The sequence below is a fragment of the Bos indicus x Bos taurus genome, chromosome 19 (assembly GCF_003369695.1).
Source record: "Bos indicus x Bos taurus breed Angus x Brahman F1 hybrid chromosome 19, Bos_hybrid_MaternalHap_v2.0, whole genome shotgun sequence".
Classification (NCBI taxonomy): Eukaryota; Metazoa; Chordata; class Mammalia; order Artiodactyla; family Bovidae; genus Bos; species Bos indicus x Bos taurus.
The window spans coordinates 49687401-49706492 of NC_040094.1; the positions used below are offsets into that span (position 1 = coordinate 49687401).

General features: G+C 46.9%; 1 protein-coding gene across 7 annotated transcripts in view; it reads right to left on the bottom strand.

Moving 5' to 3' along the window:
* The window catches only part of PECAM1 (platelet and endothelial cell adhesion molecule 1), a 62506-nt gene extending 54676 nt beyond the window's left edge, over window positions 1-7830 (bottom strand). For all 7 annotated transcript variants that reach the window (XM_027517680.1, XM_027517683.1, XM_027517678.1 and 4 more), the window contains exons 1-2: window positions 7534-7830; window positions 7421-7447 (exon numbers count right to left, since the gene is read on the bottom strand). In XM_027517680.1, coding sequence (XP_027373481.1) covers window positions 7421-7447; window positions 7534-7816 — 310 coding nt within the window. In that variant the 5' untranslated portion in view covers window positions 7817-7830. The remainder of the gene's footprint in view (window positions 1-7420; window positions 7448-7533) is intronic.
* Window positions 7831-19092: the final 11262 nt, after the last annotated feature.

A 19092-nucleotide genomic window follows, 5' to 3' on the forward strand; every position in this document is an offset into this window, starting at 1 on the left:
GATCCCACATGTGATGAAGCAACTAAACCCATGGGCCACAACTACCGAGCCTGAGCTTTAGAGCCCGGGAGCCGCAACTCCCGAGCCTCTGTGCCCTAGAGTCCGTGCGTTTCAACGAGAGAAGCTACCGCAACTAAAGAGGAGCCCCCATTCACCACAACTAGAGAAAACCCCTCGCAGCAATGAAGACCCAGCACAGCCAAATAAATAATTAAAAATATATATATATTTTTAAATTTCTAAGGTGAATTACAACAACTTCTCCAGACCCCTGGTGTTGGGCTACTTTACTGTCGTCATCTGAATGAAATGCACACCCATGCCTGATACACTGGGACACAGAACTGGGACCAGGAAGAAAGCAGAGTCGGACACACCTGGTCCCAACCCCTGGTCCCACAGCTGTTAGCTGGGTGTCACTGGGAGTCATCTAACCCTTCCAGGACACCACCTCTCCTCCTATAAAGAAGGAACACTAATACTTGCCTTCCCTGGTATTTTCATCTCAAACAATGAATGACCAAACCAAGTGGCTGAGAGCACTGAAGGGCAGGTCCGCTTTGCCCAGTGCCTGGCCCCTGATTGACATCTCCTTCCCACTTCCTCAGCATCACTCATTCAGCAGATACTGGAGGTGCCGTCTCTGTGCCAGGCATGCACCCAATGCTGGGGGCTCAGAGAAGGGTGGGACTGGCACAGTTTCTGCCCACCTGGGGCTCACGGTCTACGCTTCACCACTCGTTCCCACTCCAGGTCTTCCAGCCTCAGTGCCAGCCCTGTCAGAGTCTCCTCCAGCCCTAGGGTGCTCTACCATTGTCTAACCACTTAATAGCAAACTTGGCTAAAGCATTGGGTAGTTGGTTTTTCGAGAGGAGGATGTTCACTAACATAAGGCTCTTCCACCACCTTGTTTTTCTAAGCAAACCTAACACACATCTGCTTAATAAATTAACTCAGCTGATTTGCTGGTAGGGATCTCACACTTTCACAGCCAGCCAGCGGGAGCAGACAAGGAATAAGAAGGGAAGGCAGGACAGAAGAAGGGGAAGCATTTATAAAATGTATCAAGATACAAATCCCAGCTCATTGACTTGATGCAACAGACCAGCAGCCTCAGTTATATCACCATGACCACCACCTCCACCAACACCCTTCCGGTTTCCAGTCTTCAAGAGGGCCCCCAGTGAGCCCTGCCTTCTACTGTCACACCCGCCAGTGGGCTTCTCCCACATCGGACCAGGTTGGTCTCAGGAACAACATTGCAGAAGTGCTAGCAGGTCACTTTTGAGATTAGTTTGTAATTGCATTTTTCCTCTTGACTACCCTCTCCTCTTCTGGGATCACTCAATTCTGCGCAAAGCCAGCTGCCATGTCATGAGTCTCCCTCTGCAGAGACCCACATGGTGAGGAATGGCCTCATGCGTGGGCTTAAAGGCAGAATCCACAGCATCAGACAAGCCCTCAGGTAAACCATAACCCTGACCAATATTTTACCTGCAACTTCCAGACAAACCTTGAGTCAGCACCACCCAGCTAAGCCATTCCCAGACTCCTGCCCCTCAGAAACTGCGTGAGATGATAAATTATCTTAAACCACTGAGTTTTGGGATAATTTGTTAAGGAGTAATAGGTAACAAATACACCACACAACCTTCAAAAATCTCTATCTGATTCTTAAGACACATGTGTGCTCAGTCTCTCAGTCGTGTCCAAATCTTTGCAACACTTTGGACGGTAGCCCACCAGTCTCCCCTGTCTGTGGGATTTCCCAAGCAAGAATACTGGAGTGGGTTGCCATTTCCCTCTCCAGGGGATCTTCCTGACCCAGGGATGGAACCCGTATCTCCTGCATCTTCTGCATTGGCAAGCGGATTCTTTATAGCTGAGCCACCAGGGATGCGATCATTAAGATAATATGGAAAATAATATCCTCTTTGTGAATAAACTTTCCAGGAGCAGCCAAACTAGATTACTGTGTGTAGGGCTCATTATTTATACAACAGAGTGATTGCTATAACCCAGGCCTCCCCGAGGTTCACAGAGAGGTGTTAGGGGACCCATGAACCACCTCCAATTATATGCAAGTGTGTGTCTTTCTGGAGAGAGGACACCAAAGGTTCAGAACTGTGATGAAAGGACACGGTTGAGAAGTGAAGTGTTAGTTGCTCAGTCGTGTCCAGCTCTTGGCAACCCCATGGACTGTAGCCCCACTCCGGGGGACCAGAGAGCCAAGGCCCCACACCCTAAAACAAAGGGCCCTGCTTCCTGCCACCTCAGGCCAGTGGTCAGCGGATACTGATGCTCTGGGGAAGATGAGGCATCTTGACTCAGTCAGCTCCTCAGCCCTCCACCTGGAAATGACTCAGAAAGAAGTGGGTGGCTGGGGGTGGATGGTAGAGGAGGAGGGACTGTCCACCACTATCAGGAAAATACAGGGAGCCACAAAGCACGGAGGCCCTGGTGACCCGTGATGCTCAGCATGGAGTGTGCTGACCCAGCTCCCCTGAATCTCAGGTACCTGCAAGTTCAGTTCGAGTCTCTTTCAGGAAAACATTTCCTGAGCCCCTGGTGCCAGGTGCTGGGATCACAAGGTGAATGAGAAAGCAGCCCTGTTGTCCTGGGTTGTGCAGGCTGGTGGGGACCCAGACAGCTGGAGTAAGTGGTGTAAGGCCAGGAGGAAGGGGAGTCCAGGAGAGGCCAAGGCAAGTCTGAAGGAAGTGACCCCGGAACTGAGCCTTGGGCCAGGACAGAAGGGATGGGTGGGGGACTCGGGGCAGGAGAACAGCGTGTACCAGAGCACAGGGGCAGGAGAAATCAATGAATTCCGGGCACAGGTGCTTATAGGAACCAGAGTGTGGGGGCAGGTAGGAGGCGCCAGCTCAGAGGGCCTTGTCCACCATGCTGACCCGCTGGGCCCTGTCCTCAGGGTCTTGGGAGGGGTGGGGGGTAGCAGGATGACAGAGCTTTAGAAAGATCACTGTGGGCTGGAAGGGGAGGCTGTAACTACGTGCATGAAGGTTCAGGTGAAAGCTGATGCGGCCTGAGCTCGGGCAGACGCAGTGGGCTGAGGGGCAGGGATGGGCTCGAGAAGTGTTTACTGGATGCAGAAGGACTTCGCTTTTTTGAGGGTGAAGAAAATGTTCTGGAGCTGGACAGTGGTGATGTTTGTACAACATTACGAGTGTACTGCAAGGACATGGGTTCCATCCCTGGTGAGGGAACTAAGATCCTACATGCTATGAAGTGCAGCCAAAAAAGTATAAAATAATATTTGTTATGTGTATTTGACCGGTTTGATTGGCCATGGGGATCGAGGTAAAGCGTAGAAGATAAGGTTCCTGGATCAGGTACCTGGGCGGGAGAATAGAGACGCAATGGACTAAAGGAGACAAGGCCAGACAGAGATAAGGGCGGGACACAGTCCTGGTGCTGCAGCTGGTTTGAGGGACCCTGAGGGATGACTAGGAGGAAATGTCAGCCATGGCCTCGGAGGAAGCCTGACCATCAGTGAAGCAGCCAGAGCTGGAGTGGAACTGAAGGGTGGGCACGTGGAGGTGTGTGTTGGGGGAGGGAGGAGGAGATGAGCTTCAGCGAGGATCGGCCTCTGGGAAAGTCCAAATCTCCCTGGGGAAAAAGTCCAAGTCTCCCCATCAGAAAGGTGGGAGAACACCAGGGAAGAGGGTTTACAAGGCCAAAGAAAGAGGCTTTGTGCAAACACTGGGGTCCTGAAGGCGAAGGTCTGGATGTGTTCACGGCATTTGGCATCTCCTCTTAGTGAGGATTCAGGAGGTGTAGGGGCCAAAGCCAGACCTACACCTGGTAGGGTCGACTGAGAGGTGAGGAAGCAGAGAATTGGTTAGAAACCGGGCTTCAGAGGATTTCCCTGATGGTCCAGTGGTTAACACTCCACGCTTCCACTGCAGAGGGCATGGGTTCAGTGCCCGGTCAGGGAACTAAGATTCCGAATACCAAGCAGCCCCAAAATAAAGAAATAAATAATTAAATTAAAGAAACAAGGCTTCAGAGAAGTTTGACTGAGGAAGGGAGTAGATAGATAGGGGGACAGAAGATAAAGGGGGGGGTTATTTATGATTTTTCTTTTTCCTAAAATAAAGTGTTACTAATCACATTTGTAGACTGAGAGAGCCACAAAGGCAGGGGTAGCTACTAAAAGTGGGGCAGGGGGATCAGTCAGAGACAGCGTGAGATTCTGGAGGAGGGGGTGATGCCAGGGATGGGCTCAGAGCCCAGGTGGGCCAGCTGGCCCTACCCAGCTGCGCGGTAGACATGGCCTCTGAAGCCAGGAGGGAAGCTGGGAGGACGGGTGGGGAGGCAGATAAGCCTGAAGCCGGGGCAGGGCGGGAAGTGGAGGGAGTTCCCTCCAGACAGCCTTGTATTCTAGGTGAAGAGGGAGCTGAGGTCATCTCCTGAGACTGGCTGGCTGGGGTTGGGTGGGGGCCTGAGGTAAAAGGAGAGGAAGGGCCAGGGCTGACCAAGCACCTCAATCATGGACCAGGCTGGCCGGTCATGCACATGGTCCTGGGTGGTCTAAGGAATGGTAGACCTGAGTCCCAGGCCCTCCACCTGGCTCTGCCATCAGCCAGCTGTGACCCTGAACAGGCACCTTATGTAAAATAGGATGGAGGCCTGAGGAGGCAGTCGGAGAGCCTGAGGTCTTCCCCAAAGTTACAAAGACCTTTCTCTGGGAAACCCAGGCAAGGAGTCATTGACTTCCCCCTGACTGTGAGAGTCCTATACCAAGGTCATAGGATAAACATCTCTGGGACTGACCAAGCCCCACTGCAACTGTTGCCATGAGCCTCTGGATCTAAACTGGTCAGTTCCCTGACCCAGTATTAGGTAAAATACCCACCCTATCTGATGTGAAGAGCTGACTCATTTGAAAAGACCCTGATGCTGGGAAAGATTGAAAGCAGGAGGAGAAGGGGACCACAGAGGATGAGATGGTTGGATGGCCTCACTGACTCAATGGACATGAGTTTGGGTGAACTCCAGGAGTTGGTGATGGACAAGGAGGCCTGGCGTGCTGCAGTCCACGGGATCGCAAAGAGTCAGACACGACTGAGCTACTAACACATACACACACACACACACAAAGAGCATCCTAACCAATCACCTAATGCCACCATTCCAGTAGGAATTGTCTGTCCTGGGGCTATAAAAACAGGCTACTAGCCTGAGAAATGATTTTCAGAAATGTCTCTCCCTTGAGACAGCCTGCTGTTCTAACAGCGTCTCCCACTCTAAGAAACTTTCTTCTCATCTCATTCTGCCTCATGTCTGGAAATTCTTTTCCAAAATGCACATGGACCATGACATTTTGGTATGGGGCTTGGTCATTCCAGAGATTTTTATCCTATGACCTTACACCTGTGACCTTAGTATAGGGCTCCACAGGGATGAAGAACGGAGAGCTGAAGAAGTCCAGAGGCAGGGTGTGGTCTGGACCAAAGCAGAGGCACAAGGCTACAGGGGACAGAGAGAGGAGAAGCTATGAGGGTGACGGTGAACTAGGATCATTGTTGTTATTGAGTCGTTGAGACCCCAAGAACTGTAGTCCACCAGGCTCCTCTGTCCATGGGATTTTCCAGGCAAGAATACTCGAGTGGGTTGCCATTTCCTTCTCCAGGGGATCTTTCTGACCCAGGGGTCGAACCCAAATCTCCTGCATTGCAGACGGATTTTTTACTGATGAGCCACTGGGGAAGCCCTGAGCTAGAACCATGATAAACCATTACTTTACTAACCACTACATGTCGGGCAGGTGAGTCACGTCTTTAATCTCATCTCATACTGACTTATCACATTCATTTTACAGACTGAGAAAAAGGCTCAAAGAGGGACGTCCCTGGTAGTCCAGTGGTTGAGAGTCCACCTATCAAGGCAGGGGACATGGGTTTGATCCCTGGTCTGGGAGGATTGTGGCAACTAAGCCCATGACCACAACTACTGAAGCCTGCTCACTCTAGAACCCACACTTCCTAAAGACCGTGCTCTTGCAACAAAGAAGCCACCGCAATGAGAAGTCCAGGCACGGCAACTGGAGGGTAACCCCTGCTCACCAACTAGACAAAGCCCCCAAACAGCAACAAAGACTCAGCACAGCCCAAAATGAACAAAATTTTAAAACAAACAAATAACAGTACACAGGTACCTCAAAAAAAAAAAAAAAAAAAAAAAAGGCTCCAAGAGACAGAGTAACAGTAGCTTTAAAGATTTGAGTCAAGCCTGTGGCTCCAGACTCCAGACAATCAGGTTTCGAGAACGGGAGGTTCTATTGCTGATGTTCTAACCGGCTCTTTTTGGACAAGTTCCTCTGAGGGTCAGAGATTTCATCGGTCAATTAGTCTAATTATGAAGCTAATGGACATCCTGATTCTGTGGGTTGCCATGGGGATCAAACATCCTTCGAAGCACTTGGGCTATGGCAGGAGACCTGCCAGATCGGCCTCCTGAGCCCTCCCCACGCGAGTGACTGCTCCAAGCCGGGGCTCAGCAAACAGCACCACGCACATAAGGCATCTGCAAGCAGCAACCCAGTCACCCTGCTTCTGCCAACTGAAGTGACCTCTGACAAGGGGATCTCATTCTGTGAGCTCTGCCTCTATTCAGTTCCCAGACCCCGCCCAGTCCCTTACTTCACTCGGTCCCAGATGAAGCACAACAAAACCTGCTTATCTTAATGATTCAAATCAGCCCTAGATTTCAAAGCCAGATTTCAAAGTCAGGCAAAAACCCGCTTCTCGTGCCCCAGAACAAAATATTACAGGTATTTTGCAGATAATTTGCAGGTATGTTAGATATCATAGCCTCATGGATAGATGGGAGATGATATCTAATCTGTTTTAGATCATTTAGGAGAGAAGTCATAACGACAATTTAAACTCTGTTCTGACTTCATGAATCTAACAAGTTGATTGTATCTCATTTTTTAATAAAAACAATTGGGGATATGAAAAATAGATATGCTATGGTAGAGGGCTTCCCTAATGGTCCAGTGGTTAAGAATCCACCTTGCAATGCGAGGGACAGCAGTGCGATTCCTGATCTGGGAGATCCCACGTGCTGAGGAGTAACTGAGCCTGTGGGCTACAAAAGAAGCCACCACAATGAGAAGCCCGCCGTGCACCGTAACTAGAGAGGAATCTCCACTTGCCATAGCTAGAAAACCCTGAGTGCATCGATAAGACCCCCCAAAGCCAAAAACTAAAATGAAATAAATAACAAATAAATCTTAAAAATAAAAAAAGAAAGAAATTTATGGTAGAACAACAACAACAAAAAACCAATTGTGGAATCACTCACTTTCTAATCACCCCTCTCTTCACCCACCAATCCCAACAAGCAGAAAGAGTCACAGAAAGAGGTAATGAAGCTAGATGGGAATCTCACGACTTACAGTTTTCTTGACCTTTGAGGCTTGAACCTGGAAAAGACAGGAGAAATACATTGATTTCATGAGCTTCCCTTCTGAAGAAGCTTAAGTGATGTTGAGCAAGAGTGGGAACTCACAGAGCAGAAGGGTCAGCAGGGCTCCGAGCCACATCATGCCCCGCTGGGTCCACCTCAGCTGCATCCTGAGAGGAACGGAGACTTTGGCGGTTACTTCTGCTTTGGGGCCATGCCCCGGGGGGCAGAAGACACTTCTCTGGAGTCGCAGTTGAGAGACCTGCCCTGTGAAAAGCAGAGACCACGATTGGGAGCCTCTCCAGGCACTGCGGACACACTGGCCGAGGCGCTGGTCAGGTAATGGCAGCCATGCTGGAAACCGGGAACAATGCCTGGGCGGCCTCATATCTCCTCAGGAAATGACTGGCCTTCCTGAGGGGCCACTGAGCGCAGCTGCTTTGTTCAGTTTGTTTGGGGTCGGGGGGAGGCATGAGTGACATTTGCCTCAGCACTCCTGACCCTCTTTGTGTCTCCACTGGGTCTGGGGGCCCCCTTCTCATGGCAGCCTGAGAGGTTCCTCCCTCCCTTTCTCCAACCTTCCCACAAAGGGCTTCTCTCCCCGCACACTCAGCATATCTCTCTGCTTTTCCTCTGGCCCCTCCAAGGGGTCTCTTCTCACACAGCCCAAGTCTGGACCTCCTGCCTTTCCTGACACGGGCATGGAGTGGAGAGGACTGAATTTTTTTTTGAATTACAGGTCTGTCAGGGAGTCCCTGTAATGCCCTCCCCCCATTGCCCTCCAGAGAAAGTCCGTTTTCCCATCCTTCACGGCCCAGCCCTTGCTTACCTCTCCAGCCTGGTCTCTCACTTCTTCCTTCCTTGCCCTGCCCTCTGGTTGCTGAAATTTATAGTTCCCAGAACACATCACATGTCTGTGACTTTGCCAATGCTCTGGTACCCTTTCCCCTCTCCTTTTCTGACGAATTCCTACCCATTCATCATAACTCAGTCGAGGCATCAATCCTTCAGCATCCTCCCCTGTCTTCCCCACACTGAGCTGCCCTTCCTCTGGGCCCCCTCGCCTTCCTTTCTCAGACACTTTTACCCTGTTTCTCTCCTCCCCAAGCAGACCGCTGGCTCCATGGTGGCAGGCCCAGTGCCTGTTGCCTAGTAAATGATCAAAAAACACTAGTAAAGTGGCTGATTGGCTGAAAGAGGACAAGTTAATTGTATGGTCGGAAAGAGAGTATCATTGCCTTGGGGGGTCACAGTGCTACTTTCTGAAAAGGTACTCTGGAATACTGTCACATGTAAATCTGGATGTTTTGATAACAGCTGTCAGAGGGCAATGCATGCAGAAAGGATTTTTTTTTTTCTATTTTTTTTTCTTGGTTGTTGTTGTTTTGTATTTTCCACTCCCTGCTATAAACTGTCTTCTTTGGCAACCTATTGGAAATCACCCCCACCCATCTACCAAACTTTAATTTGGCAGGAAAAGAAAGGAAACGTCATGAGTAATAAAATAAATGTTGGTGTCAAAGGTGACTTTTACCTACTGTAGAGTAAGCAACTTCTGCCTCTCAAAGTGACATTCAAGCAAGAGTGATAATTGTCCCACCCCACGGCCCTAAGTTCCAAAGTAAACGTCCAAAAATTAGTCATTGTTTCATATACAATGCTAGTACTTTTAGAACACACCAACAGAAAATAAAGCTTTATTTCAACAAATGCGTTACTGTTTTTTAAAAAAGTAGAAAAACTATATCCTACAGTGTACACTACGCAGCAGAATAAATTCCAAATAGACCAATCTGAAGGTACAAATGAAACATACAAGTTCTAGAAGAAAACATAAAAGAATTCCTCATGCCTTGGGCAAAGGCTGGTTTAATTATGATTTAAAATCCAGAAGTCATAATATGAAATGTTGGCAAATTATACTCTATGAATTAAAGTTCTGCTTTGCCCACCATCCTTCCAAAAGAGTTCAGCCAAGAGAAAAACTACAAACTGGAAAAAATATTTGCAACTCCCATCATAGACAAAGAGCTAACTCAAATATGTATATAAATGGACTCAGATAGTATGTACTTTTTTATTGTTTTTTTTGGGGGGGGGGGTTATCTTCTTTCAATCAGCATAATCAATACTTCACTTTTTTTTTTTTTTTATTGCCGAGTAACCTTTCATTGCATGAAAATACCAGTTTGTTTATTCACCCACTTATGGACATGTGGGTTGTTTCCAGTTTTGACCTCACACAGATAGAGCTGCTATAAACAAGCCTTTATCTGGACACATCCTTTCATTTCACTTGAGTAAATAGCTAGAAGCGGAATGCCTAGGCTTTATGGTAAACACTGCCAAACTGTTTCGCACGCTGATTACACCATTTTACATTCCCATCAGGAGCGTGTGAGAGTCCTACTTGCTTCACATCCTCACTAACAGTGGCAGGTCAACCTTTCCAAATTAGCCATTCTAATAGGGAGCATGTGTATGTGCATGCTCTCAGTCATGTCCAACTCTTTGTGAACCCATGGACTATAGCCCGCCAGGCTCCTCTGTCCATGGAATATTCCAGGGAAGAATACTGGAGTGGGTTGACATTTCCTCTTCCAGGGGATCTTCCTGACCCAGGGATTGGGTCAAGTCTCCTGCACTGGCAGGCGGATTCTTTACCACTGAGCCATATGGGGAGCATAGTGCTTTCTTATTATGGTTTTAACTTGCATTTTCCTAATGACTAACGATATTGAACATATTTTTTTGTACTTATTTGTTACTTAATGGGTCTATTAAAATCTTTTGCTCTATTATTAGTTAGGTTGTTTGTTTTCTTAGTGTTGTGCTTTTAGAATTCTTTATATATTCTGGATACAAGTCTTTTATCAATTATGGGATTTGCAAATATTTTCTCCTAGCTTGTGGCATGTTTTTTTTATCTTCTTCAGTTCAGTCGCTCAGTTGTGTCTGATCCCATGGACTGCAGCATGCCAGGCTTCCCTATCCATCAGCAACTCCCGGAGCTTTCTCAAACTCATGTCCATTGCGTCGGTGATGCCATTCAACCATCTCATCCTGTCTTTTATCTTCTTAATGGTATCTTTCGATAAGCAGAAGCTTTACGTTTTTAGGACTGAAGCCAAATTTATCCATTTTTCCTTTTATGGATCACATCTAATGTACGACGTCTAAATGGATCAGATTTCCTTTTGGTGTCAAGTCTAAAATATCTTTGCCTACCAAAGTCTCAAAAATTTTTCCCCTATATTTTTACATTTCAATCTATTATCTATTTTGAGTTAACTTTTGTACATGATACAAGACGTGGATCAGTTCTCTCTCTCTCTTTTTTTGTTTGCATATGGATGTCCAATTGTTCTGGCATTGTTTGTTGAAAAGACTATCTTTTGTCCTGCTAATTCTCCTTGAACTTCTGCTGAAAAGCAGTTGTCCATAGTGAGCACATATATTCTGGAGTCTGGAGTCTGTTCCACTGATCTATGGGTTTACCTTTATGCAGTACCATCCAGTTTTGATTTCTGTAGCTTTAAAATACATCCTAAAGTCAGGTAGTGTTACTCCTCAAACATTTCTCTTCCTTTTCAAAGTTATTTGGACTACTCTAAACCCTTCATCCTTCCATATAGTTTTAAAATCAACTTCTCAATTTCAACCCAAAAAGAAGCCTTCCAAAAATTTTATTGGAATTTCATTGAAATTCGTGGAAATCAATTTGAGGAGAACTGATGACCTAACAATACTGAGTGTCTGGCCCATGAACATGGCATATCTCTCCATTTATTTGTCTTCTTTACTTTCTCTCAGCAGTTTTATAGTTTTCAGTATATTTTTCATTATAAACTGTGCCCCTTTTAGTTTTTAAATCATGTGAATGTATCAGGGTGTTGGAAACCATTTGAAATGGCTGTTGTAGGGACTTCCCTAGCGGTCCGGTGGCTAAGATTTCATGCTTCCATTGCAGGGGGCCCAGGTTTGTTCCCTGGTCAGGGAACTAGATCCCACATGAGGCAATTAACAGCCTGTATGCCCACAAGTAAAGATTCTGCATGTTGCAACTAAAATCTAAGATCTCACATGCTGCAACTAAGACCTGGTATAGTCAAGTAAATAAATATTTTTAAAACAATAATAACAAAATAAAACAACTCCTGTACCCATCCCCTACCCCGACCCAGGCAGCACAGCAGGGTGACCTGGGCTAAGGCCCAGAGTCAAGGCGACACGGGGCTGGTTCTTCACAGGACTTGGGGGTCCTCATGGGAGAGCCTCCCTCACCATTCTCCATGGGTTTGTCTGTCTCACTCTCACTCTCTTTCCAGGGGAACCACTCCTTCTAGTTCTCATGGAAATCTCTTCCTTTTCTCTTGTGCCTTGGCTGTGAGATAAGAACTGAAGCATATATTCTCCATCATTTATTTCATTCCTTGAAAAGATAGTCATGCCCCTTAGTTTTCATTTGTAAAGTTTGAACGTCTTAATCAAAGTTAAAAATGTATACAAGGAGGGACTTCCCTGGTGGTCCAGTGCTCAAGAATCCGCCTTGCAATTCAGAGGACAAGGGTTCCATTCCTGGTCAGGGAAATAACATACAACATGCTACAGAGCTGCTAAGCCTGAGTGCCACAGCTACTGAAGCCTGCACGCCACAACTAGAGAATCCGTGCACCAAAATGAAGATCCCGAATGCAGCAACTGAAACCCAATGCAGTCTAATTAATTAATCAAAAGGTGTAAAGGAATTTTTCTCTATTTCACCTTTTTAAAAATAGGCAATCAGCTGACTTTCTATATGTGTGTGGCCCCCACATATCTTCCTGTTCCTTCCTCTGGTTCTTAGTGGATTCCTTAATCAGAAAAAAAAAAAAAAAAAAAGATTTCACATAACTATTTTAACTCCTTGGTAAATAATCAAGAAACTGACTCCCACATTGCCAAGGATGGAGACCCCAGGAGTGCCCACCAAGCAGGACGAGCTCACCCGGGGACCTGTTGCTCCCACAGCACGGCTCTCTTCTCCCTCTTCTCAGGAGGACAGGATGCTGCCTACACGCTGTGCTGCTGCCTTCAAACACCAGGAACGTCACAGATCCAAATCACTGCAATTCACTAGCCGCCTGAAAAAGCTGCCTGGTGGGCTACACTTCAGGAAGTGGTTTTTCTGAGAAGCTGGGGTGGGGGTGGGAGGAAGAGACAGGTAACAAGGATGTCAGAGGGCCACGGGCACCCAGGAGAACCAAGCCCCCATCTGTTTCATGACTACAGTCATAGGAAATAAGATATCAGTCATTTGCCCCAGCCGTGACCTGTGACTGGCCTGTGACTGGAGGTCTGATTAATTAACCTTGGCCAGTTAACGTGTGGGCCTAAGCCCATGTTGGCCAGATTTGAAAGTTACCTCACAGACATGTACTAATACACAGAACAGAAGCCTGGGTTTCCAGTCCTTTCTCTGTAGCTCAGTAGGGTTAGTGTTTTGAGGTTCACTTTCTCTTACTATAAAATGGGAATAGTATGCCCACTCACACTGGAGGCACACAGTCAACAAAAGAGTCCAAAATGCAGTACTTGGATGCAATCTCAACGACAGAATGATCTCTGTTTGTTTCCAAGGCAAACCATTCAATATCACAGTAATCCAAGTCTATGCCCCAACCAGTAATGCTGAAGAAGCTGAAGTTGAACGGTTCTATGAAGACCTACAAGACCTTCTAGAACTAACACCCAAAAAAGATGTTCTTTTCATTATAGGGGACTGGAATGCAAAAGTAGGAAAGTCAAGAAACACCTGGAGTAACAGGCAAATTTGGCCTTGGAATACAGAGTGAAGCAGGGCAAAGGCTAATAAAGTTTTGCCAAGAGAACGCATTCATCATAGCAAACACCCTCTTCCAACAAGACAAGAGATAACTCCTCACATGGACATCACCAGATGGTCAATACCAAAATCAGATTGATTATATTCTTCACAGCCAAAAATAAGAAGCTTTATACAGTCAGCAAAAACAAGACCAGAAGCTGACTGTGTCTCAGATCATGAACTCCTTATTGCCAAATTTAGACTGCAACTGAAGAAAGTAGGAAAAACCACTAGACCATTCAGGTAGGACTTAAATCAAATTCCTTACCATTATACAGTGGAAGTGAGAAATATATTCAAGGGATTAGATCTGATAGACAGAGTGCCTGAAGAACTACGGACATTGTACAGGAAACAGAGTTTCATGACATTGTACAGGAGATGGAGATCAAGAACATCCCCAAGAAATAGAAATGCAAAAAAGCAAAATGGCTGTCTGAGGAGGCCTTACAAATAGCTATGAAAAGAAGAGAAGTGAAAGGAAAAAAGGAAAGATATACCCATTTGAATGCAGAGTTCCAAAGAATAGCAAGGAGAGATAAGAAAGCCTTCCTCAGCAATCAATGCAAAGAAATAAAGGAAAACAATAAAATGGGAAAGACTAGAGATCTCTTCAAGAAAATTAGAGATACCAAGGGAACATTTTATGCAAAGATGGGCTCAATAAAGGACAGAAATGATATAGACCTAACAGAAGCAGAAGACATTAAGAAGAGGTGGCAAGAATACACAGAACTATACAAAAAAGATCTTCATGACCCACATAACCATGATGGTGTGATCACTCACCTACAGCGAGACATCCTGGAATGCAAAGTCAAGTGGGCCTTAGGAAACATCACTACAAACAAAGCTAGTGGAGGTGATGGGATTCCACTTGAGCTATTTTAAATCCTAAAAGATGATGCTGTGAAAGTGCTGCACTCAATATACCAGCAAATTGGAAAACTCAGCAGTGGCCACAGGACGGGAAAAGGTCAATTTTCATTCCAATCCCAAAGAAAGGCAATGCCAAAGAATGTTCAAACTACCGCACAATTGCACTCTTCTCACATGCTAGTACGGAGAAGGCAATGGCACCCCACTCCAGTACTCTTGCCTGGAAAATCCCATGGACGGAGGAGCCTGGTAGGCTGCAGTCCATGGGGTCGCTAAGAGTCGGACATGACTGAGTGACTTCACTTTCACTTTTCACTTTCATGCATTGGAGGAGGAAATGGCAACCCACTCCAGTGTTCTTGCCTGGAGAATCCCAGGGATGGCGGGGCCTGGTGGGCTGCCGTCTATGGGGTTGCACAGAGTCAGACACGACTGAAGCGACTTTGCAGCAGCAGCAGTACATGCTAGTAATTTAATGCTCAAAATTCTCCAAGACAGGATCCAACAGTACGTGAACCGTGAACTTCCAGATGTTCAAGCTGGATTTAGAAAAGGCAGAGGAACCAGAGATCAAATTGCCAACATCTGTTGGATCATCAAAAAAAGCAAGAAAGTTCCAGAAAAACATCTACTTCTGCTTTATTGACTATGCCAAAGCCTTTGGATGTGTGGATCACCACAAACTGGAAAATTCTTCAAGAGATGGGAATACCAGACCACCTGACCTGCCTCCTGAGAAATCTGTATGCAGGTCAGGAAGCAACAGTTAGAACTGGACATGGAACAACAGACTGTTTCCAAATCAGGAAAGAAGTACGTCAAGGCTGTATATTGTGACCCTGCTTATTTAACTTATATGCACAGTACATCATGAGAAACGCTGGGCTGGATGAAGCACAAGGTGGAATCAAGAGTGCCAGGAGAAATATCAATAACCTCAGGCATGCAGATGACACCACCCTTATGGCAGAAAGCAAAGAACTAAAAAGCCTCTTGATAAAAGTGAAAGAGCAGAGTGAAAAAGTTGGCTTAAAACTCAACATTCAGAAAACTAATCATGGCATCTGGTCGCATCACTTCATGGCAAATAAATGGGGAAAGAGTGGAAACAGTGACAGACTTTATTTTGGGGGGCTCCAAAAATCACTGCAGATGGTGACTGCAGCCATGAAATTAAAAGATGCTTGCTCCTTGGAAGAAAAGTTATGACCAACCTAGATAGCATATTCAAAAGCAGAGACATTACTTTGCCAACAAAGGTCCATCTAGTCAAAGCTATGGTTTTTCCAGTAGTCATGTATGGATGTGAGAGTTGGACTATAAAGAAAACTAAGCACCAAAGAATTGATGCTTTTGAACTGTGGTGCTGGAGAAGACTCTTGAGAGTCCCTTGGACTTCAAGGAGATCCAAAAGGATCTAAAGGAAATTTTAGATCCTAAAGGAAATCAGTCCATCCTAAAGGAAATCAGTCCTGAATATTCATTGGAAGGACTGATGCTGAAGCTGAAACTCAAGTACTTTAGCCACCTAATGCGAAGAACTGACTCACTGATGCTGGGAAAGATTGAAGGCAGGAGGAGAAGGGGACCACAGTGGATGAGATGGTTGGATGGCATCACCGACTCAATGGACATGAGTTTGAGTAAACTCTGGGAGTTGGTGACAGACAGAGAGGCCTGGCATGCTACAGTTCATGAGGTCACAAAGAGTCGAACACGACTGAGTGACTAAACTCAACTGAACTGATGCCCACTCAACCTATTTCACAGGCTGGTTATGAAGAGAAAATGTAAGTTAGCATTTGAAAGCCCATTTAACCCATGGAGCACAAATATGAAAGTAGTAACATTACAAACACGAGTAATGATCACAACAGTGGTAGGGTCTGCTTTGGGCCCCAGGTTGCCCCATCTGAATTGACCTTCTGGTAAATCAGCTGTCTTCGTGAGCTTAAGCCCCTAATGCCGTGCCCACCCAGGTGTTGTCCTCATAGCCCCCAGTCTGGCCCCTTGCAAAGGTGGGTGGCTGGGCAAAAGGGAGGCAGGGTGGGACACTGTGAAGGGGTCAGTGCTGTTGCATGTCCCGCTGGTGGCCCCCCTCCATTCCACTGATAGGAGACAGGGTTGTATCCTGATTCATGGCTATGGGCATTTTTTTAACAAATAGAGACTTCACTTTGTGTGCGTCACAGCGTGTTAGATGCTGCACCATTTAACTTTTTCTAATTTATTTATTTGGCTGCGTCAGGTCCTAGCTGTGGCACATGGGGACTTTCTTGTGTCATGGGGGACCGTTGCCAGGCACGGACTCTCTAGCTGTGGTGTATGGGCTCCAGTACTTGCAGCACAGGGGCTCTCCAGTTGTGGCACATGCACTCTGGAGCTCTTTCTTGGCACCTATCACTGTTGGTAACCTCATATTTATCTATTCAATGCACAAGAAGCATCTCCCCAGGCATGGGTCTATTGTTCATCCCAGTCCCCATGCAGTCAACACAATGCCTGTGATATAAGGGGGCCCTGCATAAATTTCTGCTAAATGAGTGAATGAGCTGGGAGCACAGCTGAATGCAAACAGTCATCACGTACGGTGGCCGTGCACAGGCCATGGTGTCAAATTAGCCCCAGATGGCCGGCCTCCACACTGAGCTAGGCTCCTGAGGGGCAGAGAAGGCCAATGTCATTCCCTCGAACCAGGAGGCAAGATTCAACCCTAAGGAGAGGGCAAGCTGAGACCAGCACAGCCATGAAGATACTGGGGAGCCCACAGAAGTGAAGGAGGAAATGTGTGTGTGGTGGTTTAAGAGGTCTGATCTGAGGCAGCAGCCTCAGCCCACGCATATGTTCTCGCCTCAGGTGACAGGTGATTTGGGCTGGAAGTGGGCCAGGCCTCCCAGGAGGCCCCTGGGTAATCACTTCTTTGGTGAGCTCAGGGTGGGGCTGCCAGAGACAGGAAATAATAATACCTGATATCCAGTTACATTTTTTTTAATTAAAATTTTTTTTTAAATTATTTATTTGGCTGCACTGAGTCTCAGATGCTTTTAGCCATGGCGTTGGAGAAGATTCTTGACAGTCCCTTGGACTGCAAGGAGATCAAACCAGTCAATCCTAAAGGAAATCAGTCCTGAATATTCATTGGAAGGACTCATGCTGAAGCTGAAGCTCCAATACTTTGGCCATCGGATGCAAAGAAGTGACTCATTAGGAAAGACCCTGATGCTGGGAAAGGTTGAAGGCAGGAGAAGAGGACGACAGGGGATGAGATGGTTGGATGGCATCACCGACTCGATGGACATGAGTTTGGGCTTGCTCCGGGAGTTGGCGATGGACAGGGAAGTCTGGCGTGCTACAGTCCATGAGGTCACCAAGAGTCAGATACAACTGAGTGACTGAACTGAACTGGCTCTCAGTTGTAGGATGTGGGATCTAGTTCCCTGACCAGGAATCGAACCCAGACCTCTTGATTGGGAGTGAGGAGTCTTAGCCACTGGCCATCAGGTAAGTCCCTCCAGTTACATTTTAATTTCACAGAAGCAACAACTCATTTTTTGGCATGTCTCACATGTTGCATTGGACATTCCCAGTCATTATTCATTGTTGATTAGAAACTCAAATGAAACTGGGCATCTGGTATGCTAACTGACAGCCCTCACTCAGGACCCCTTCTGAGGAGCAGTCCATGTCAGGAATGCTTCTGCTAACCTGGAGTCACGAGTAGAAAAGCCAGAACTTCCAGGGGCTAACGCCATCCATTCCCAATTTTTGCTTTTTCGGGTATTTGAATGGACATCAGGGGAAAACAAGGGCTTCCTTGATGGTTCAATGGGTAAGGAATCTGCCTGCAATGCAGGAGACACAGGAGACAAAGGTTTGATCCCTGGGCCAGAAAGATCCCTTGGAGAAGGAAATGGCAACCCACTGCAGTATTCTTGCCTGGGAAATCCCATGGACAGAGGAGCCTGGTGGGCTACAGTCTAATGGATTTCAAAGGGTCGGACACAAATGATCATGAGCACAGAGGGACACAGAGCAGGAAATAAGGCACTAAGCCAGCTGCAGACCAGAGGGAGTCTCAGGAACGCTCTGCTCGAGGCCAGGCCCCATCAGGATGAAGTATCGATGATGCCCTAGAAGAAAGGGTGGCATCTCTCAGTCCAAGCAGGCACCAGGCCAAGCTCCAGGAAAGACAAAGGCCTGGCCCTCCACACCAGGGGTTTGGAAAGGAGGCTGCCCTATCCCTGGATATACATTAGTTTCTGCCTTGGTGGAGTTTATAGTCTGATTGGAGAGGCATGAAACCCAAGTGCCCAAGAAAGTGAATTCATAGCCACAAACTGTTGATTGTTATAAAGAAACAGAAACTGGCACAGTGAGGGAGGAAAGTCAGAGGGGTGGTGGACGGGGAGTGACCTCCTTAGACTGGATCGTTGTGTGTATACTAAGTCGCTTCAGTTCAGTTGTGTCTGACTTTGTGATCTCAAGGATGGAAGCCCCCAGGCTCCTCTGTTCATGCAGTCCTCCAGTCAAGAATACTAGAGTGGGTTGCCATCCCCTTTTCCAGGGGATCTTTCTGACCCGGGATCAAACCCAGGTCTCCTGCATGGCAGGCATCTGAGACCAGGAAAGCCCTGGCCCAGAGTAAAGTGGCCACCATTTTTCCAACCTGTTCTCTTAAAGCTCTGGGCTTTAGAAATCCATCCTTCTAACATTTTATTTATCTTATTTATTTTTTTGGCTGTGCTGGGTCTTTTGTTGCAGTACGCAGGCTTTTTTCTTGCATCACACGGGCTCTCTAGTTGCGGTGCATGGGTCCATGTCTTGTGGGTTCTTAGTTCCCCAACCAGGAATGGAACCCTCATCCCCAGCAATAGAAGGCAGATTCTTAACCACTGGACCACGAGGAAAGTCCCCACCCT